At 41.6% G+C, this 23175-nt stretch overlaps 1 protein-coding gene across 6 annotated transcripts in view; it reads right to left on the minus strand.

Moving 5' to 3' along the window:
- LOC119653465 (DNA-binding protein Ewg) overlaps nt 1–23175 on the minus strand; it is a 40810-nt gene that overhangs the window by 9292 nt on the left and 8343 nt on the right. For 2 of the 6 annotated variants that reach the window (XM_038058078.1, XM_038058077.1), the window contains exons 2-7: nt 20250–21166; nt 20033–20194; nt 19699–19881; nt 18926–19054; nt 18703–18859; nt 3056–8924 (exon numbers count right to left, since the gene is read on the minus strand). In XM_038058078.1, the coding sequence (XP_037914006.1) occupies nt 8161–8924; nt 18703–18859; nt 18926–19054; nt 19699–19881; nt 20033–20194; nt 20250–21017 (2163 nt within the window). In that variant the 5' untranslated portion in view covers nt 21018–21166 and the 3' untranslated portion in view covers nt 3056–8160. Of the gene's footprint in view, nt 1–376; nt 570–832; nt 1894–3055; nt 8925–18702; nt 18860–18925; nt 19055–19698; nt 19882–20032; nt 20195–20249; nt 21167–23175 lie in introns of those variants that run through there. The other 4 variants (XM_038058081.1, XM_038058082.1, XM_038058079.1 and 1 more) reach the window with 4 other exon arrangements.

Genomic DNA, 23175 nt, shown 5'->3' on the forward strand with positions numbered 1-23175 from the left:
CAAAATGTCGATCGGCATCATTCCGGCTACTGCATAGGACGCTTCGTCCGAGATGGTTCTATAACCACAGTACATTGTTAGGGCGATCTTTCTATACACTGCGCTCATCTTTTGAAGTAGGGTTTTGTGTGAAACAAAACATTAGAATCGAGACGGTGTCTGTCTGTCACACCCGATTTATTCGGGAGCGGCTAGACCGATTGTCATGAAAATTGGTGAGAGTATGTAATCTGGTGTTCCCTTTACATGCATGTTTACTATAGGAACTGGATCGGTTCATAAGGGATACAGATATTCCTAAGTGGCCACTACACTTCAGACGCATAGTATTGTAAACAAAATAAATGAGGCAACTTCTTTCAAAAATGCTTCTTACCTTAATGTTCTATCATTGTTTCTTCACTTTTCACATTATTCGTTATAGCCTCCATGGCTTTCGTTAATGCCGTTGCATCCTTTATGCTTAGTACCTGCAGAACTTGTGGCTCCGAACCGGGTGGTCCTTGTATCATCATTTGATGCATTCCCGGTGAAACGGTTATTGTTTCTAAATGATCACCATTTTCCACCTATAATCAGAACGAAAAACAAACAGGGAAAACTTTAGTCGATGATTATTTATTTCTTTAAGTGAAAAAGTGAATATTTTGTTGTGAAAACTTAGGAAAAACTGATATAAAATACCTACAGTTTGAAGGTAGCATAATATAATGATAAAATTGAACTGAAACTGAAAACTGAAAGAAAGCAATGCACACAAGTTTCAATCTGAAATTAAAGAGAAAATAAATCAAATAAAACATTCGGCGAATGGGAAACAAAAAGTAAATACATATCTTTCTTTTACGATAAGATTCCTGTAAAATTCATCCTACCCTCGCCTGGAAAATAAGTCACCCAACTAAAAGTAACGCCTACTAAACCAAACACCATGGATTCTTGTCAACTTTTCCACTACAAAGATCTCAATAAAAACAAATACGCAAGCATAATCTATAAACAAAATCATTTTATTATCATTTGTTTTTGTTTCATTTCAATTTAAGCTGGTCGTGCGTTGAAATAAATCAAATATAATTAAAATTGAATACATACTAATGTAATTATAGAAAAAAAATATTCAAAACAGGATAAAAGTAATTCAACAGAAAAATAAAATCTTATATAATATATGAATATATACAATTAATAGTTTACTTCAATTTTGGGCCAATTTTAGCGACTTACTAGCTTTCCTATCTACTTCAAAACTATTTACTTTGGTTCCAGTTTCTATTCTACTCTTATTTATAAAAATTTTGGGTTTCGTGCATCTTCTCGCTTCATACTACTATTCCTTTTGCATTTTTACAATTATTGTTTTTTTTTATAATATTTTTGCCGTTTTTGTTGTTATTATTGTCATATTTGTTAAATAAATTAAATGGAAATAAATAATTATTAAATCTTTGAAAATCGTATTTCATCTTTTTCGCCTAAATAGAATAAAAGAAAGAAATCGAGCAAATAAAAAATAAATTCACTACATTTAAAACGTTCATTCATACGTCGGCAATATCGGCACTATTGTAATTTTCTTTTATTTTTATTTTTTTAATTTATTCAATTAAAGCGTGCTTTACAATAATTAATGATATAATTTTAATTTTTGGTTTCTCTCTCTCGTTTAAAGTAAATTAACATCACAACGGATACTCGGATTAATCAAACTACTATAGTTATTAATAAGAGTAAATTGTACTACAATCATATGATCCCCTTCGTAGTGCCTTTTGATAAGTTTGGATGCACTACAAGACCAGGTTTCTTATTTGTTTGACATTCTTTGCAATCTGTGAATTAATCTGCAATCTTTAATTTCTCCCTCAAATACTCGACATCTTCTGACTTAGACTATTGACAGAAAATGAAATTCATTTTATTTGCTATATTAAATTATTCTAAGCTTAGTTTTAGCAGTTTGATTTTATCAAATATAAATGACTAGAAATGGCCGATTTTTTTTTTTATTGTGGGCGAAATCATTCAAGTCACTGATTTTAAGTTACAATTTTATTGTTAAGATAGGTGAGTGCTATTCCCTAGGTAAATGCGCGTTGAAAGAGAAAGGAATGATGTTGTGTCTCGTGGATGTTAAGTATTAAAGCGTATTTTTGTTGAATCTATTTTTTTTCCTTGTCGGAATCCTAGTAACATTTGAGTTGATCTGTATCATAGCTCCTCAAATCATGTTCTTCTTTTAAAAGACCCACAGCAGGAATGAACAGTTTCTTCTGGGAAGGAAGTCATTATATGACATTAAGCTTTATTTCATTCAATTTGGCTGCTGAAGACCATCTGTGGTCGTTAAGAGTTCGCTAACGACACGGGGAGTGGCACGCCATGATAACCCTCAAGCTTTATTATACCTGCGTCCTTGATAGTAACCTTGAGAAAGTTTCTTGGTGAAGAGCGAAGCGTGAATGACTGGTACACATCGGGCTGTTCCCGGAGCCGCGGGCAGCTTTCTGTGGATGTCATTGAGATGATGTGAGCTTCGTTTTGCCAAAGTGGTAGTTGTGACGTGTATCAGGAGCTATCCCTTTCAGGATAGTTATCTTGAGAAATTTTTTTGATAAAGAGCGAACGAAGAATGACTGATACACGTCGGGGCACACTGGCAGTGCCCGGAGCCACCGACAGCTCTCTGCGAATGTCAATGGGGTGATGTGAGTTCCATTCAGCCAAAGTGATAGTTGTGGCGTGCATCAGGAGATATTCCTTTCAAGATCTCAGTCGAAATCCTTAGCGATCGCTAATTCGTTCGTTAACTCCGAGATTAGCTAAGCGTAGGCCTCAGGGAAATGAACTAGGAGCTTTGCTCCTGGGGCTATGCTCGTTCCTGAATATTGTGGCATATTGTCTTGCACACGAGAGGAAGTACAAACTCCGTGAAGAAAAAAAAAAAATTTTGAATCCCCCCTTTGCATGTATGGCGAGCCCCCCTTTAAACTCCACCTAAATTGATGCCACTCGCTGTATGCGTGGGATTTCATAGCTCCTATCTGTCCACCAAATTTCGTTCGGATCGGTTTAGCCATTTTGGAGAAAAATACGTGTGACAGACAGACAGATAGACAGACATTGAATCGATTTTAATAAGGTTTTGTTTTACATAAAACCTTAAAAATACAAAAACGAAGAGATAGTAGGGGAAGAAGAAGAGCTGGGGACAACACGAATTTGTGTGCTGGCTGAAACATCAACGAGACTCCAAATTGCACACGACCAAATACAGAAGAAGTCTCGCAAACTGATGTGGCTGCCGGTGCGGAGACGGCAATGCCAACGCTTTGTAGTGTTCCTGTTCCGGATATAAGTTTAGAGAATATCGTCGAAACAGGGCAGTTGGCCTTAGACATAGTTAGTATCCAGCCAACTGCCTTTTCTAGAACTGAAGAGGAAAAACTTATCAGGAAATACGCGGCAATTGAGCAGCGTATGTGGTTTGCAACCTTCCTCTAGAAAACCTTCAGCAAATGTAGGAAAAACATGAATGAGTGGGAGACCACCTAGGGATCTATGAGAAAAATTCTACCCAAGCCTAGGACCTGCTTGATGGACGGTATAGGGGCCCTGATAGAAAAAGAGATTCTGGTACTTATTGTTGTCCTCGGATCTGACTAAAAGATCCCAGAACGCTAACAATGCGGTTCGTGGTCCAAAACCTCCTCAAGACAGGAAAGAGAGATCAGCCGGAAGAGAACCATTGATTCCTTTTGTATTGGTCGTGAAGGTGAATATTGTGTCACGGATGAAGTTTGAAACGACATTGCGAATCCCTGAAAATCCCGTCACGAGAGTGGATCCGTTTCCGTATGAAAAAGGTTGCGTGGTTTGTAGGTGACGAATCGAAAAGCAAAAAAAAAATTCCCAAAAAAATGACCCTTCTCGCTGGCTAGTTGGAGCCAAATTTTTAAATTTATAATGCCTCATTAGGATGGGAGATCATACTGTGCTGCAATTATTTCAAATGCGATATTGAACGAATATAACTCCATCCTGTACCCGGTAAAGCCTCATATGGTGGACAATTATCCAGAAACAGTGCAGCCCATTATGCAGAGAATTAATCAATTTTTCTTGTTCTAGTGCTATTCTTCCAATAGCCTTTGTGAAGTCCGCAGCAAAGGAAGACCAGGGAATTAGGGAAGCTAGAGAAACTACAGGGTCCGATCAACAAGTATCGGGACTGGTTCTAGAAATCAAAATTTATTATGGGTATCATTAAAATTATTTACACTTAGTTCAGCGTGTCTGTCCCTCGTCAAAAGCCCGTTGGAAGTCGGTTTCTGAAATACTGTTGAAAGCCTTTATCGTCCCCGCTTGAACCACCTTGATTTGCACCGTTCGTCTAGAAAACCCTCAGTAAAAGAATGAAAAACAGGCAGATGTAACTGCACCATATTTCAGCAACAGAGGACACGTGGAAAACAGAAGTAACTGTACATCCCGCTGCAAAAACCGTAAGCTCCAAACGGGTGACTATCTGGGCTTGAAAACCGAACTGGCGAAAAAGTGAAAAGAGGATACATTTGGATGAGATTTCATCAAGGTGATTTCAAGGCGTCAAAAAAGAAAACAAAGGGCTACAAGAAACAACCCGCTGATAGAAAACCGTTGATCTAAAATTAAGGCTGATACAAATGGTACAGCAAAAATGGAGGATCAGATCGCCAACTCTGCTCATTAAATCTTCACTGAGATCCGATATAAGATCAAACCCGAAGACAGTGACGCCGAAATTTATTCAATATGGAAAACCAAGGACAACAGAGTACTCGCTGGTTAAGTCCAAGGATAACTAAGGGACTGCCAAGAGGATACCAGGAAAGAAGGCTCTGTTTTCTAGCCTACAGCTTACAGGGGCTGTCCCAAAGATTCCCGGAATGATTTTTTGTAATTGAGAACGCTGGGTGGGGGTGGGGATTGACGTGAGAGCTTTAGGCGAAAAAGTTGGTGAGACATCTAGTTCCGAAACGAGGCCGGTGCCAGTCGCCTGCAAACAGCTGTTGAAGTAGAGGTGCAATGGAGCAACGTGCTGCAATCAAATTTTGTGTCAAACTGGGTGGAAACGAATTGGAGATGCTCAAAATTCCTCCGAAGGATAATGAAAAAACCAAGCTTTCATGTGACTTAAGAGGTTTCGAGAAGTTTGGGAGTCTGCCAACGACGACGACGGTTCGGGACGCCTACCGACATCCCAAACGGAGGACTCGGCGCAAGAAGCAGTCAAGTTTTGAACAAAGACCGACCATTAAGCGTTCAATTGGTTAAATAGGAGTTCGGGAACTACAAAACAACCGTTCATTGCATTTTAAGAGATGATCTTTAAATGGGGAAAGTCTATGACACCGAAGTTCTGACGAGTGAGGCAAGGGAATAGCGCTTATTGAAGCGCCAGGAATTTCATCAATACTATGAAACGGATTCAACATTTTTGGAATGAGTGATAACAGGGGACAAGACGTAGATTTTTTAGTATGACCCCAAATCAAAACGAGTGTTTTTTTGTATCGAAAAGGTGTGGTTTACTGTAAATTTGTACCACAAGGATATGAAGTACTCAAATGATTACGCAACAGGGTTCGACACGTCCGAAGGGAGGTTTGCAACAATTGGATGTTGCGCTATGTCAACGCGCCAAGCTACACCACGCTCATTATCTCTGAGTTGAAGTCCAAACAGAATATGACAACCTTGGCCAACCCGCCGTACAGTCCCGATTTGGCTTCAACGAACTTCATTTTGCTCCCTAGGATTAAAAGAATCTTCAAAGGAATTCGACATGGGACACTGAAGGTGGTAAAAGTAGCGACGATAGCTTTGAAGAGAATTCCAGTTATTGATATTAAGGTCGCCTTCTATGATTGAATGAAGCATTGGCAATGGTGCATCGGATCATGGAGAAAGGGGTCATATTTTAAAAAGTTCTGAACGCGACAGATCATTTTGGACGAAACCGCTTAAATTTTGCATCTTGGGTGCTTGCACAAGGATGAGGGTTCCGCGGATCGCAACCGCGAAAGCATGTTGCTTTTCAACTGGTCCGGTCCGCCATTAAGTGGATGGTGGAGTCCCTCAATTCTTAAAAAAAAAATCCTGTATGTGCACTTTAGAAATCGGATATGTTGACTGTCTTAGGACGAAAACATAATGAAACGATGAACCAAGGGTCTACGAAAGCGGCCAGCAAAGCGTCGAAGGACAACAGAGGGACTACACATAGCGGTGAGTGAAGGTCAAGTATCCCACATTTTGTCCTTTGATTTCAACAATTTGGTCGCCACTAATACCGGAAGTTTGCGCGCCATTTCACTACGTTTTTCACCTTACAGAAAAGGCCAAAGTGGAAAGGGTCACTAATAACCGGACAGACAGAACGTTTGAATGGACCATGTTTCAGAGGGAAACGAATCCTGGAAATGGCGATGAGAACGGGGCTGGTAGTTCTAAATTCTGGTTTCAGTGCTTAGTGCTGAACAGATGGACCGCATTGTTTCAATCAGTGCATCAGCAGTGTGAAACCTAGAGAGAATGGTTCACTTTCGCTATGAAAAACCTGGAGAATGCATTCCTCTTTATGAAAAATAAAAAGGCGTCAAGATCTCGACAGAAGTACATAAACTGGAGTTTTGGCCAAACCTACTAGTCAGCGCAATATTGCTTCAGTGGGGCATTCCTTCTTGCCGCTGAAAGGTGGCGAGCCTCGCACCATCAGCAAAGATAAATTAGACTCTGAACTACCGCTTGCATACCGACCACTCTCTATGATTTACACAATCGGGAAGACGCTCGAAAAGCTCCCGAAAGTGAATCATGCTGCCGGGAATCTATCACCAAGACAGCTAAGTTTAAAGCATGGGAATCCACAGAAGTTGTCGCCATGGAAATCGTGGATGCGGTCGTCGGGATAAGGAGCACAGCCGTTGATTGAGTAGTGCTCCTTACAACGCTTTATGCTAGGCACATTGTTTCCATGTGCGGAGTGGATATTGAGCGATTATCTTAGTGACCGTTCTCTACTAAATGAGATTCGGTGGATAAAGATTACTACGAGAGGAGAGGAGGGGGCATTCTAAGGCCAGATCTCTGAACGCTTTCTACGATAGTGTGCTAAGACTCTGGTCGGTTAGGTAGATGATCTTGCGGTATTTGTTGCCGGACGTACTAGTGAATAGACGCAAAGCTGACTTGGCACATTGATCCGAAGTGTAAAATGAATGAACGCTCATTGTTTCAGTCTTGCGCTGGAAAAACTGAAGTAGCTATCTCGACTGAAAAGGAACTCCGACTCTTGGCAGTTGCAGTCGGCGAGATGATTATAGAATCAAAGCCGACGATTGCATTGCGATAAGTGCGAACCAAACTGTTCTACTCTATGGCGTGCTCGTAACAAGGAGGTGTACCATAAGCGCCTTGCTCATATACAGGAACGAAGTGCCATGCTAGTGGCGTCTGCCTAACATACTGCCTCAAAACCAGCTGGGTGGTAATCACGGGAGCGATCACCGTCGCCCTCTTTGCTAAAGAACCACCTTAAAGCGCAAAAGATGTCAATCACGTTAATCATGAAAAATATGCATGTAGCCATATGACTCCTCCAAAATCAAGTCTCTAGAGAAAGATCTTCTTCTGGTTATGATACAATATGCTCAAAATTTGATCTTGAACTGGAATCAACGCTGAATTGTCTAGAAAGACCCGACTTACACCACTTAAGCTTGCAAAACGATGGATTTTTCATTGAGAAAATGTTTTAAAAATTTTATGACTACCGAACTCACTCGACTTCAACCATATAGGTTTTTCGGTTCAGGGAATTTTTGGAAGGAAAGCCTCCTATCCTAGGTCTTGAATGAAGTGCTCTAACACACTTCTAGGCCCTGATCCAATATGGATTGTTGCGCCAACGATTATTATTATTATAAAGCCTCCTATCGCGCAGTCAATTGAAAAGTACTACAATTCTCTGCTGATTCCAAATGGAATTTGGAAAACCACACTTTCGTTGATACTGGCAAAATTTCCACCCTGGAAATTACTACGTAACAGTCTCCACCAAACGACACAAAAACAACATTATTCCTTTTTCATTTCAACGCACAAAATCATTCACTATCATTGATTTTGAACAGCATCCGGCTCAATTTTTATGGTAGGCTGTTGTTGAGGTGTTTGTGATTGATGCTGACACTGTGGTGGACTGGACGTTGCACAAAGCTCCACCTTAAAATTGCCATTATTGCTATTATTGTTTGGGCCGATATTATTTGGTAAACAAGTCTCAACGTTTTGCGAGTTGATGACAATCGGTTTTGTCTCATCAACATCATTATCACACACAATATTCGACGAATCCTGTTGGTGTTTACGTTTTTTATTTGGTGTCGTTTTCGATATTATCGACGATGCACGCGTACTATTGGTGTTATTATTCTGACAAATGTTATTATTATTTAGAAAGACTTTTGATTGTATTGAATTTTGATTTTGACTAGAATTATTACTATTATTATGGTGACTGATATTGTTAACAGCCGTTAATGTGTTTGGAGGCGGTGCCGCTGCTACGAGCGTTGCGTTTGGTACACTACTATTACTACTAGTGCTACTATTGTTGATAATATTATTGGCACTATTACTACTATTCAATTGGCAACGAACTGGAGGATTTTGTAAAATGGCACGAAATATTTTCCCCGATGTAGAACCTTGTATTGGATAGCATTGAAATGAATGGTTATTTGAATCTACCTGCATCGGTGTTATACACACGGTTCCATCGCCGTTCGGATGTAATTGTTGAATGTTTGCAACCATTGTTTGATACATTGATGCTGATACAGGAACTGTTATCATACTGCTTACTGAAACTGGATAGCCTGAAAGTATAAAAAAATAGTAAACCTCAATAATTTCGTCATTTCTGGCACTCAAAGCATTTGGTAGCCCAAAGGATGAATGTGTTACAGAAAAAGGAAATACTAGACGTGGTAGGTATGCATATTAAATAGCAACAGAAACAATTATAAATGTGAACGATGGAAAAGAGGTGGCCAGATTTTATTCCATGTTAGACTCGTTCTCATTAAGAGAAAACCGAATGGAGATAAAGACCTGTAAGGTGTTGTCGAATTTAACATCAAAAGAGACCCTAAGTGCGCGGATAGGATACCTAATAATCTGCAAATATGAGTTCGTACTCTATCTTCCAGATTGTGTATTGAACAAAAGAGTCTTGGGAACACGAAAACAAAATGAGAGACGAAAGGAGACATCTTACGGTGCAGGGATACCAAGGCCCTTCGTAAGTGAATAGGCAAATCGACGGCCCAGCGTTTAGGCCATAGTTGGTTTGGTAGTTGACTTCACCATTTATTTTTGCAGAATCGAAGAAAATCGAAATATATAGGTCAAGTACGCAAATCAAATTGAAGAAATAAAGACAAGATTCCAGCTGACCAATGAAGCTTACTCCTTGGTTTTTCCTATTCTAAAATGAAAATGCATTCACACGAAGAAGAACCCGCGCAACTACAAAATGATCGTCAAATTTGTGCTGTCAAGACAGCAGCGTGGACATAAACTCAGACAACAATAAAAATACAGAATGCTTTTGAAACGTAGGTGGTATGCAGATATATTGGAAGAATGGAAGATGAATGGCGCATGAGGGACAGCAACGAATTGTATGAAATATTGGTGAGCTAGAAGTCTCGATGGAGGTACGACTACAAACACTCCATTGAATTCGTCAACTACGCCGTATGGACGCTATAAGAATGCTCAAAAGGGAATTCAAACGGAAAATTGACGGAAGGAAGGTGCAGCCGAGGACGATGATGAAAAGCTATCAAATGTAAGAAATTGAAGGGCCCAGTCTGAAAGAAACAAAGGGTCGAAACGGATTTTAACACTACGAAAAAGAAGGTTTTATGATATGATCATGATATTTGGCATTAAAAAACAAAGAATTAGTATTTTGTTTAAGAATCGAGGGATTCCTAAATCCGCCATCCACTTAACGGCGGACCGGACCAGTTGGAGAGCAACATGCTTTCTCGGTTGTGGTCCATGGAACCCTAATCCTCGGACAATCACCCAAGTTGCCAAATATGACTTGCGGTTTTGTCCAGGGAAGAGACAACTCATCAGACACTGCCTATCCTCTGCCCTGGACGAAGCCGCAAGCCATATTTTGCAACTTAGGTGCTTGCACAAGGATGAGGACCACGGAACGTCCTGTCCGCCAGTAAGTGGGTGTTCGGTCCGCCTTTAAGTGGATGGCCGACTTAGGAATGCCCCAATTCTTAAACAAAATTTTAGTTTAGTTTGGATTTACTGATACGCCTTTCCCTATGACATATATTACTCGTTGCTTTGCCGTTTTGATTAATAATTATACTCGAACATTTATTTCAATATCAGTCACTATTCTATGCAAAAAATCGGAATAACGTTTCAGCTGGTCGTGGCTCCTGAATAAATATTTTTCCCTTGGGTCGTCGGTTACTATTTTTGAGACCATTTCTCTATAAAAAAATAGCACTGTTGGCAGGTGATTGCGCTCAAGCGCGGTTAAGAGCTAAGACTGTCAACTCTTCTTTTGGTTCAGCCTTTATCCCGTTCACAAGCGGGATTAGCTCGTCCTGATCGATTTCGCTATTTTATTTTATCAAATGCCTGATCTGGATGCAATCGCAAGACTTTTAAATCCCCATCCAACGTATGAAGGCACCCTTGTTTCGGCCGGCCTTTTGGTCGTTCACCATCGACTTCGATGTTCAGACCAATCTTGGCAAGTGAATTCTCGTTAGCGCGAATTACGTGACCATACCATTGAAGACACTTCTCTCGCAGTTTTTCCACAATCGGTGCAACTCCTTATCGATCGGCGTCTCACGCCACTAGTCCAACGCAATATCTGCGTCTCCATTACCGCAAGACGCCGTTCATTGTCTTTTATAGTCGGCCAACACTCAGAACCATAGAGAGCGGCAGGACGGACGACATTGTGGTAAATTTTAGATTTGAGACGTTCATTGATACGTCGATCACAAAGAACACCAGTTGTGGAACGTCACTATATCCAGGTTGCGTTAATGCGTGAAGCAATTTCAGAACGCAGTTCTCCATCGGCTGATAGCATTGACTCGAGATATTTAAATCGCTCAGTACTGGGCAGGTCACTGCTGCTGACAGTGATTGTGCGTGTTTCACGGGGATCGGTCGTCAAAAATTCAGTTTTATTTTTTATTCAGATTCAATCTGAGACCGTGTTTCATGAGGCATCATTGCATTTTTGGACAAGTTGCTCGAGATCATTTTTGTTCCATATCAAAAACAAAGAGGTGTGGTGAGAAGGCGTTTTCTTGATGAACGTCAACAGAGACACGAAGCGATTTTGATACACCCGCCAAACTTTACTTTTCGGATCGTAGTAGAGCAATTGAACCCAGCGCACGAGCTATTCTGACACTAAGTGTTGACGTAGAGGATACCAGATGAGTCTGTCTGGCACATGGTGAAACGCTTTCTCTGGATCCAGAAATGTTGCTGTCAGGTTCGCCGAGGAAGGAGGAAAACGGTTGTTCACCCCAGACTTGGAGTTTTCTTATGGGAATAAGGACTTTAACAAAATGAAATTGATATAACTTTGATTCCGGGTACAGAGTCTGCCAATACGACTCTGGTTGCCAGTCAGCGTAAATCTCGTTGACCATTTTAATCCTAAACAAAAAAAAAAATATTGGGTTAGTGGAATCTGCAAGCGCGAAGGAAGATCTTCATCTTGTAATCAGGGAAGGAGAAGAACTTTGTTGGCACGAAGCCAGAGATACTCAAGAATAAACTAACTTGAACATTCGTTATACCAATCCTCTACGATTTGATATCATCGATGAAGCAGATCAAATAGAAGAGTACCCTTTTTTTGTCGAAATCAATAGGACCCTATTTATCTATGAAAGCCGAAAAACCTTCATCCTTCATGCCAGCGTGATGCTAAATGATTGTTATGCACCGAATCTGTCGCTCAGCATTCTCAGAGCACGCATAACAACGAATATTTTCGTTTCTAGCTAGAAGGTCGCTAACGCTTGACAACTCACAAGGTGCCATGGAAAGGAAGAGATCGAGCGTGTGGCCCAAGGAGTTTATGGTGGTATTGAAATTGAGGGCAAAGCAAGTGTTCATAAAGGAAGAAACTAGAAGGGAAAAATGGGAGAGGTTGTTGGAAGGAATTGGATGCTAGGATGATTAGGCCAGTGGAGTGTGGGGATGTTAAAATCTCCGAAAAGGAAGAAAGGGAGGATAGGCAATCTGACAGTAAGGAGTTCAGACAAACTGCCAAACAATTCTTCATACAAGTGAGAAGGGCAAGAACAGAGGACGTATACACAAGATACAATGAACGGGAGGAAATTAGGCGGGGAGACACGAAGAGCAATACAATCAAAAGGAAAGCCAAAGGAGGAGAAGACGAGTTCGGCGGAGAGTGCATCTTTTATTGCAATTAGGACCCCCACCGCCGGTGGATTTACGGGATGCATCCCTCATCCCTGTCACAGGGGAAATTGGAGTACCTTTCGAGAAGCTCGGAGTTTAATATAGCATCGTCCAGGGAGCTTTCGAAGATACAGACGGCATGGTGTTGTTGGGCCAGCGCGGATAAATTGAAGGCCTCCAGCTTCTTAAACCCCTAGTATTTTGATAAAATGGATCCAGTTACATCGCTCGGCGAGGCAGGCGGATTGTCCTTAAATTGGGGCACTTGTATGGCGTGATGAATTCAGGCCAGAAAAAAAGTTATCGAGGACGTCAACTTCATGTGGATAAGTCATCTTGAAAGACGCAATCACCCAGTCAATGTTGTTGTCTTTTTGTCAGTTTGACGCAGGACAGAGGAGAAAGTAAACCAACTTTGCTCTTTTCCAGGTGTACAAGCTTAAATCCGCTGTTTGCTCACATATGATGTCAGTGAGCGTATCAAGCTGCTATGAGCACGCCATATTTTTTTTTTTTAGTTCGACATTTGTCAACAATTGTCAGTGCATATCATCAGCAATTTCATGCAAAAACATTTTTTTCTCTCCAATAATTATGTCCAGTTTTCTTCCCAGAAAGAAGCATTTGCGGGAGGCTCTGATTTTTTGCCGCCGCTGAATTGCATCGAATGCTTGTGGAGACCTACGGTGACAATGCTCTATCGAAAACAACGTGCCGAGAATGTTTCTGTCGGTCCAAAGATAGCGATTTCGATCTGAGCGGCAAGGAAGTGAAAACGCAGAAAATGCACGCAAAGCAATTAGGTGTTTCTCAACAAGCTTTTTTTACGTGCAATGGGTAAGGTTCAAAAAATCGGAAAATGGGTGCCGCATGAATTGAATGAAAGGCAGATGGAGCGGCGCCAAAACACATGCGAAATCTTGCTTGCAGGACACAAAAAAAATTGTTTTTGCATCGGATTGTGACTGGCGATAAAAAATGGATTTATTTTGAGAATCCTAAACGAAAAGAATCGTTTGTTGATGCCGGCCAACCAGCGACATCTTCTGCAAGACCAAATCGCTTCGGACGGAAGACGATGCTGTGCATTTGGTGGAATCAGCGGCGTATTGTCTACTATGAACTGTTGGTGCTCAGAGGTGGCGGCGAGGAGAACCTCCATAGTGGTGGCACCGGGAGACGCTGTAATCACTTTGGTTTGCCGGCCGTGATTCAGTAGGCGAATGCTCCAAAGGCCTAATCAGGGCGATCAGACCCGAGTCTGCACGGGGACTCATCTGAAGTGGCAAATTGGTCGCGAAACCCTACCAGGGGTATACTGGTACCATGGGAACCGGGAAAGCCCCTGGACTCACATATTTCGGGTGAACTCCTGTTGTATGTGAGGACAGCTCGGTTATTTGCGGTTGGCCCCCCTAGTGAGAGTTTCATGGTGGTTGTGGTTATGTCAAGCGAGAAGAGACCTTCGGGCCTCGACGTGGTGTTGCGTATCAACACGGGTGCCGTACTCCATAGTTCGGTAGAGATTTAGGTAATTCTTGCATCCACCAGTATGAATGCTAAGCCATGCACTTGGTATAAACTGGTACCGTTGTTGCTTGTCTCAGCGGGGCTCTGATTGTGGTCACAAAATCAATCCGTGTCTGAAGAGGACCGTAGGATTAAGTCTCACGACAGGTGCCTACGTAAAACACCATGGGCTTCACTATGAACTGTTGAAACCTGGTGAAACTATCGATGCCTACCGTTATCACCAACAACTCATCAAATTGCATCGTGCTCTGAATGAAAAACGGCCGAAATATCAAGAAAGACATGAAAGGTTGATTTTGCTCCATGATAATGCTCCGCCGCATACGTCGAAAACAGTTCGAAACTACTTAAAAACGCTCAACTAGGGATGCTACCCCACCCCGATTATTTACCAGACCTGGCCCCATTCGACTATCGCCACTAGCTCGCTGGGCAGTACTCCAATTCTTACGCAAACGTCCGAAAATGGCTTGATGGTGTGGTTTGCCTCGAAAGATCAACAATTTTATTGGCATGATATCCATAAATTACCCGAGAGGTGGAAAAAATGTGTAGATAGCAAAGGCCAGCATTTTGAATAAAGTTTTCTTTGGTTCCTATAAAAAAAAACCTATTTTTCTTGGAAAAAAAAACAGCGGATTTAAGCTTGTACACTTGGTATATACTCCAGTGCATCGTCCGTAGAAGTTGCGAACAATAGCCTGGGGATAAAGAGCTCTTTAGGTAGGGACGCCACCTTTAGTTCAGGTCCGCTGGTATGGGTGGATGAAGTGTCAGGATATATGGCATCGGTGGGAAGTGGAGCTTCGTTGGTGACGGAAACGATGTCAAAAAGTGGAGCGGCTGTGTTCCGATTCGTGACTTGCTGAGGACGCTGATATTGTCCCGTTGAAGGTGCGATGGAGCGAGACAGGATCAGAGGGTCGGCGGACCGTAACTAGTCGCATAGGGGCCACTGAATTAACGCGATCGATCTTAATAGTCTGGAATTCAAAGCACGTGTGCGACCATTAATCCCAAAATTACTTAGAAGCAACTACGCATTAAATATCGAAGCTTAGTGGGATACTTTATGAACATTCGCATAAGCTTCTAATGAAGTTTTTGTCTTTTTTGCTGGCATTATCTTACGTAATGGAAATTGGATCATTCCTCTTCACCCCCGTCGAGACAAAGACTGAATTGAAATCAATAGCTGGCTTTGCTTTGTTTCGATTTTCCATGCCAATGTCAGGCTTTTCTCAACCAATAAAACAGTGATTATTTCTCCATTTAAAATGTCGTCAGCATATGGGAAAAATAAAATAGAAAAACAACAAAAAGCGAGTAATTATTAACTGTCGTCAAAGCCGCCAAACGGAGCGACTCCAAGTCTAGGGTGGTGATTGAATGAGCCCGATATTGGGGCATCGAGCCCTCATCAACGCACTCTGAGAGCTGCACGACCGCAAAACGCCTTCGCAGATTAGTCAACCTTTCAGTTGCTATTGTGAAATTGCAAATAATGAGAATCGCTTTTCCTATAAAGATGAATAATAATTTTTTTTATATAATATTTATCTATATGAATACGTACGACGTCCAGTGGGCTTAGTACTCGTACGTGGGATTTTCAGTGTAGAACCTGAGTTCAAGTGAAGCCTCTCCACGTACTCGTACGTAGCTTTTGCCTGATGGCTGTCATGTCAGCATGTAGGAAGTATCTGTATCTGAACCAGCGCATATGGCGAAATAACGATTATTGAAATATGAAATATCAACAGCCACCCGATTAATTATGGAAAATCGACTTCTTAAGCTGTTTTTAAAGCCAAATATGTAAATAGGAAGCGATTGAGGCGGTTTGTGTACTTCCATGCTGGCGTATATGCACATGTATGGTTATAACTACCAAAAAGTTATCGAAATTGAGGTAATCTCGCTCATAAAATACATACATTGATATTCGAATAAGATCTGATTAAAAGTTTCTCGTCAAATTTTAGTTTGATTTGATCGCAAAATTTAGCGCTTTTCCAGATTTTCGTTGTTAAGAACTTCTTCAGGTGAGAATCCTTAATCAGGTTTCGGGGAATTTCCGCTTTCTTGTAACAACAAAGAAATTTATATCTAATCGTGTGGAAGTTTCTTTAACCTTGGTGTTTTCTATAAATAGAAGTATACTCCTTGAAGAGCTTGGTAAACCTCGAATGTTCATGTATTCAACCAATTAGACTAAAGTTTAGTATTAGGTGGTTGGCAGATGATTTGGCAATATCTCTATGAAGAATAAGAAGAAAGCCGCCAGAACCTGACGGTATCACGGCTGAGGTACATAAAATGGTGTTTCACTCTCGCCCGACCTTCTGCTAGGTGCATTCACCACTTGCCTAAAGGAGAGCAGTTTTTCTTCCCGCTGGCAGGCAATGAGGCTTGTGCTGATCAGTAAAGCGCAAGCTGTATCTGAGTTGCCCTGACCACTTGAATCAGCCGGGAAAGTGCAACAAAAGTAGACTTGCAGAAATGATAAGTGTTTGGTGGGTACTTATCTTCAAGGCAATTCCATTTTAGAGCAAGGAGATCCACAGTGGGTACTGTTATAGAGAGTGAGGTCATGGATGCGGCTCAATTCGATGAGGACGAGAAGTATTTCTCGCAACGCCTGATGTCGGAAACTTAAGCAGACGCAACAAACGGTTGAGTCCCGCCCTGTTATCGAGAACAGGGTCGCTGGATAGTTTCACGTCTTCTCCGCATACCAGCTCCGTGGGACTTGCATCAAATTCTTTTTGATTGGCTGTCGGCAAGCCAAGTAGAATGGGTGGTAGGACCTACGACCAGCAGGGTACATCATGTGCCCTTATAGCGGCCTTCAGTGTCCTGTGCCACCTTTCGGGCATCTCTTTGGACTGCGGGTCGTACGCGGTTGTCCGGTGGCGTTTAAAGCTGTGGAGTTTGCCCCTCTGACAAAAGGGAGAACTCAAACTGCACAACGGCACACCAAAGCGTGGAATCCATTCTCGACAGAGGACCTTTGCATAAGACTGTGCAGTAATATCTTTCAGAGGTGTTACCTCAGGCCACCGCGTGAACCTATCGGTGATTGTGAGGCAATACCTGAAACTGTGCGAGTCTCGCAAAGGGCCAATGATGTCGATGTGGATTGTATGGAAACGCTTGATGGATAGGGGGAACGCTCCTACCTCTTTCCTCACATGCTTTGTATTCTTGCACTTCTGGCATGCGATGCATTGTCTGGCCAAAGAATTAATGTCCTTTTTCATAGACGGATAGAAATACTTTGCGGCGACTAACCAATTCGTTCCCCGAATGCCTGGGTGCCCCAGATCGTGAATGGCGTTAAATACATCTTTTTTGAATTCGCTCGGAATATATGATCTTGGTCCCTTGTCAGGCCTCTCGCAGCATATACTGGTTGGTCCTTAAGCTTTGAAGGGCTGAGTCGTAGTTCTACACTTCAGTGATTGCCGAAAAATCGACGGTGGCGGGGATCTCGACCTCTGCAACACGTAACAAAGGGTTAGAAACCACGTTATCTTTCCTAGACAAGTGTTGGAAGTCGGAAGTGAACTGGCTGATAAAGCTCAAGTGTCGAAGTTGGCGACGGGACGCTTTGTCGGGCTTTTGGTTCACAGTAAAAGTGAGTGGCTTATGGTCCATGAAGAATGTGAATGGCTTGCGTTAAAGGGAATAATGGAAGTATTTAATTGCGGGGTAGCGGCTAATAACTAGGTCCTGCAGTTCCATTGAGCATGATTTAGTTGTTTAGAGACGAAACTCAATGGCTGCCAGATTTGATTCACTTTTTGGTGAAGAGCAGCATCTACGGCAATGTCTGAGGCATCGACGAACACGGTTAGGGGTGCATCTTGCTGAGGGAATGCTAGAACTGTAGCATTCATCAGCTGTTGCTTGGGGAATTGAAACACTTTTACAGCCTCTGGGACCCACACAATCAGACGATCTTCGATTTTGGGCCCAGATAAGAAGGCGTTAAGAATCGATCGAAGTTTAACATGCCCAAGATTCTTCTAAGATCCTTAACAGCTTTTGGAAACGAGAAGCTCGAAATCGCTTCCACCTTGACTGGGTCCGAGTGGATGCCTTCAGGGGTAATCCGTTGAAAAATAGACTCAATTCTAAATGCTCGGACTCAGAGGAAGACGCGACCGGAACATCATTCCAATATACGAAATAGAAATGGATGTTTTGCAGTGGATGAATCTCAGAAAGGTTGCACAATCCAAATGTCAGCCTAGTGAACTTGAAAAGTCTGGAAAGGGTGTTAATGAGGAATCTGCGGGTTGTCTGTCTTTAGGAAATGTCCTCAGATTCGCAACAGCTTGCAAGCGATGGATGCAGGAAAATATCAGAAGATAGTACAATGAACCAAATACATGGCCAGAGTGATTGGAACTTCACTCAATATCTTTCATCACTCTAGTCCCAGTCTCTAGTTTGTAAGCTTAGATATCATAATCAACACACACTATTGTTATATTGTCGTTATCACATTTTAATCTTCAATCATTAATTCTTCTTTTTCAATTTGTGTAATAAATTCTTCTTTTTTAATTTGTGTAATAAATTCTTCTTTAATATTAATATTGTTGTTCGTACCTTGTCCATCCTCGCCTGTAATTATAATTTGACCATCTTGTCCTAATGTGGCCTCCGTTAAATCCACAGTCATATTCTCTGCATGACCATTGGCATCAGTCAATTGTTGAACGGTCTGTATTGTTGCACCTGTTTCACCTTGGGCTGTTGTATGTAGCTGTAATCCCAAAAGAAAGTAATTACTTGGAATGATCCAAGTGTTTATTTAGGCCAAATTAATTACCGTCGCGACACCTTGCACCTGGGCAGTTGTACCATCGGGAAGTGTTATGATAGGATTATTTGGATCGACTTGAATTAGTGATAGCGTTCCGTCCGGGTTTTGTATTGTTGATAACACCGTTTGGGTATACTGAAATATATACAGGAAACTTTATCACGAGGTTGCAACTAGGGGAGTCAAAGGGAATATTATTTGTTAAACGAAATCCAAATATTCAAAATAAAATGGAGAAAAAGAAAGGGTTAGCTTTCGTGATATTAAAATTAGATTAAGCTGCTGATTGGCAACGAAAAAATTCGCTTTCCTGGTAGAGATGAAACAAAAATTGATCTAGATGCTTCCTGTAGGTTATCCAAGGCGTTCTTCTAGATAGAAATCGCATGTGATACCGATCAAGTGATCCAAAATTTATCTGATTCAATATTCAGTGCGATTTCTTTCGATTGAAATGGAAATTTACCCTTAAGGTTGCTTCTTTATGGAAATCCCACTGTTTCGAAAGACTTAACATCTACAAAAAGCATCCATAAACAAAAATATAATCCAGTTTTTCGCGTTAATAACCGAAAAAAAATAATCAACGAACAACACACATATGTAAACCAAGGGCAGAAAAAAAAGGGAACCCAAAAAGTAATTAGCGATATCGAGGGGATAACACAAGAAAAAAAAAAGAAACAGCGCAACGAAACGAAAACTATCAAAATCAAATCAAATCAAATCAATTTGAACTCAATAATTAGTGTCGTGATATGAATTTGGTTAGTACGAACATCGACATCACTTATTGTCATCGGGTCGAGGCAAACCTGAGCGTTTGCGATCGTTTGTGCTGCACTTTGCGTTGTTTGTATTTCAATTTTCGTTGATCCATTATTTGATTGTGTTTGACTACCCGACGATGTTGTTGTTGTATTTACAATCGTTCCCGAATTATGTAATTTCAATACGCCAACCTGAATTTTGGATGTCAATGTAATAAGATTTAAGGAAACATGAGAAATCGTTTATTGAGAATATCATTCAATATCTCTTAGAATTGGGTTGATAGAAAGTGTTAGTTTTAGAGTGATTTGACCCTGTAAGCTGCCAGCAATTGAGACTCACATTATTAGTACTTCCTGTGGTGGTAGTCGACACATTGTTTCCATTATTCACCATTTGATTGACCTTGTCCTCTTCGTCAGAGAACGTTGGTAAGAGATCTTCCCGGCCGTGATATCTGTAGCAGTTTATGACTATTTTACGCAACGCATGGGTCCAACTTATCTGCATTTGAAACATTAAGATTTAATCTTGCTTGCAAGTGATTGCATTATTTTACCTTCTGTTTCTCCTCCTCAGTTCTAGCGTCCATTCTCACATTGGCCCAAGGTAACTCAAGCGGCCACCATGGTGGACGCGTTGACTCTCTACCCCATCCGGGCTTTCCACGACCCGTCGAATATTTCAACATTAACGGAATGAATGCCCGCAATTGTGCTTGTGTCATCTTTTCAACGGGCGTTGGAATACCATCAATTATCAGCGGTGGAAGTTCAAATAGGGATGGATCTTCTTGCGGTGGAGGTGGGGCTTGTTGTGCCAGTGCAGTCTCTAACTCTTCCATAACAATACCTTTTAAATTTCGGACGACATCTTCAAGTGGTTTAGCACCGAAAACTTTATAACTTGTATTCGGTTTGCCAGGTGTAGCTACTAATACTATTGCCTGTTGCCCTACACGGCCTGTGAACTCATAAATGATTTGGCGTAGTTTACGGAGTAGACGATTTTGTTGTCGTTTTCGTATCGACGGATTCGTTTCAAATGAATGCGGTCGTTTACGTTTTTTGGCTGATGCAATTGCTGCCGCGGCCGCTACTCCTACCGGTCCTGCCGCCGCCAATTGTGATGTCACCTCATCGTCCATGTGCATTTGCATAATGTCCTGACCGTCGTCATAGGTGCTACCCGGACTACTTGGCGGTTCATCATCATCATCATCTGATTGACCACTCATAGCACCATCCTCGATCATTTCAATTTTGTACGTTTTATTCACAGTTGTTGTGTGATTTGTTGTGCTCGTTGTAACGGTGGAGGCGTTCATGATGTCGCGAAATGATTTTTTTCTGTCCCGTCTGCGAAGTGTTTGCCTTTTCCCCGGTGTTACCACCGGATATGTTTCGGGAGAGGACACTCTATGTGGAGACTGAATTAAGTAGACTGGGCTCCTTTTAATTTTGTTTCAGAAGAACGCTATATGAGAGAAGAAGTTATTCAATTAAGTGTAAATTCAAGTAATAAAAAATGGGAAAAAAAAATCCCTAACATTATATTTGATGTGAATTTAGAACAAACACAAATAAAGGGAAAAATTAACAAAATATATATGCAAGAAGGTTACAAACAGGAGAATTAACTCGAGATTAAAAACGGGTCAAGGAATTCTGATCACCAAAAGGAGATGGTGTGGTTCTAAATCGAGTGCGCAGATGCGTTCTGCGCATACCTTACATGTTATGTGTGCCATACTCCTATAGTAGCCTAAGATATCTTTGTATGTGTGCATCTATGCGATATGGTTCCCCATCTACTAGCACAAATCTTTATGTATTATAAAATAACCAGTTTTGACGTTTATATACTCGGCTTGAAAAAGAAATTGTTATGACAAATGTACCCCCACTTGCACTCACATCATCTCACAAATATCAACAAAACTCCTATGCGAAGGTGAGCATTTGGTGACAAATCGGAGGCATGAACCACGCCTGAATCGTCGGGGTGAATTCGAGTCTGGCGGCGCACTGCGCTGTCGAAATTCGAGTTTGGTGGGAATTGTAAACAAGGATTTTATTTAGACAATATACAGAAAACAAATTGCTTATTCCTAAAGAAGGAGACGGAGCCAAAGGCCCCAATAGGACCGGCATAGCCTAGGGATCGGGGAGTGTACTTCAAAAATGTCCACACTACGTGTGTTATGAAAGGCGGTGCAGCAAGTAATATTAGAGTTGGCAGAGCAGCCATCAGGCAATTGCAAGGTTTGAAAAGAGTACAAATATCAAAGAATATACGGCGTTGCTGCAGGGAAGGGAGATTGAGGGTGCGGAGTCATGACGGATAGTCAACCTGTGAAAATTTCTTTTTGTAAAAGAGAGTCCGGGTGAATTTGCGTTGTACAACTTCAAGAGCGCGACAGTCACGGATGCGAAAAGGGGACCACACTCCACACACCAATATTCAAGGATATTTCTGACAAGGAAATTGAAGAGTTTTAAAGACGGCTGAATTGAGGTAAAGTCGGAGGAGGAACGTAGGATAAAATTAGACATGTTGGAAGCTCTATTGATGATGTCAACTAAGTGAGAATTGAAACGAAGTTTGTCGAATATTACACCCAGGTCTTGGAAGAAGGTCAGTAGTGAAAAAGGTTGTCCTCCACTAGGAGAATAAGAAAAGGATATTGGGGAGGGTTTAAGCGAATAGCACATCCAGTGGCATTTGCTGACATTCAATGTTGACCGAACACCAACGGTACAGATTATCAAGGTTGGACTGCAAGACAGGACAGTCCAGCGGAGACGCGTAAAGCAAACACAGGCAGGTGAGAATGGGGGCGAGGTCACTGATTTAAAATAGGAAGAGTAGGGGGCCAAATATAGAGCCTTGAAAAACACCAAAGGAAGGAGAGATGAACGGGATGAGTAACCATGAAAAGAAACTCTGCAGGAATGGTGTGGGAGATAGGAGGAAAGACAGGAAATGATTGAGGGAGGGGAATTTAGAGAGGAGAATATTATGGTCAACGATATCCAAGGCAAATTGATAAGACTGACTAAGCTGACCCCGACCAATGTGCGAGGCCAGATAAAAGCAGCAGGATCACTCTCAAGACCATTCGACATCAACAACGGTCTAGAACAAGGGGTGCTATGATCGTCTATGAGCGATACCATGACCGTCAGGTTGTGGATAAAATCCGGCTCAATAGGTTGCGGTGGGTGGGTCACTTAATCCGTATGGATAAGGATGATCCAGCCCGGAAAGTCTATAAGGGCAATATCTTTCACTTCAGTACTTTCTGAAGTCGATCTAGGACATCCGTTGGAAAAGTGGGGAGTGTGGGGGCTCGAAAGTGATCATTTCTTTGTCGGACCCATTCTCAGAAACTACCAAACCAAAAAATCAAAAAAATCATGAGAGTGCCTTAGAAGCCCGAAACATCTTCAGCAGTGCATGTTTCAGGTGAATGTTATTAAGGA

Source organism: Hermetia illucens, chromosome 4, assembly GCF_905115235.1.
Source record: "Hermetia illucens chromosome 4, iHerIll2.2.curated.20191125, whole genome shotgun sequence".
In the NCBI taxonomy this organism is placed as follows: domain Eukaryota; kingdom Metazoa; phylum Arthropoda; class Insecta; order Diptera; family Stratiomyidae; genus Hermetia; species Hermetia illucens.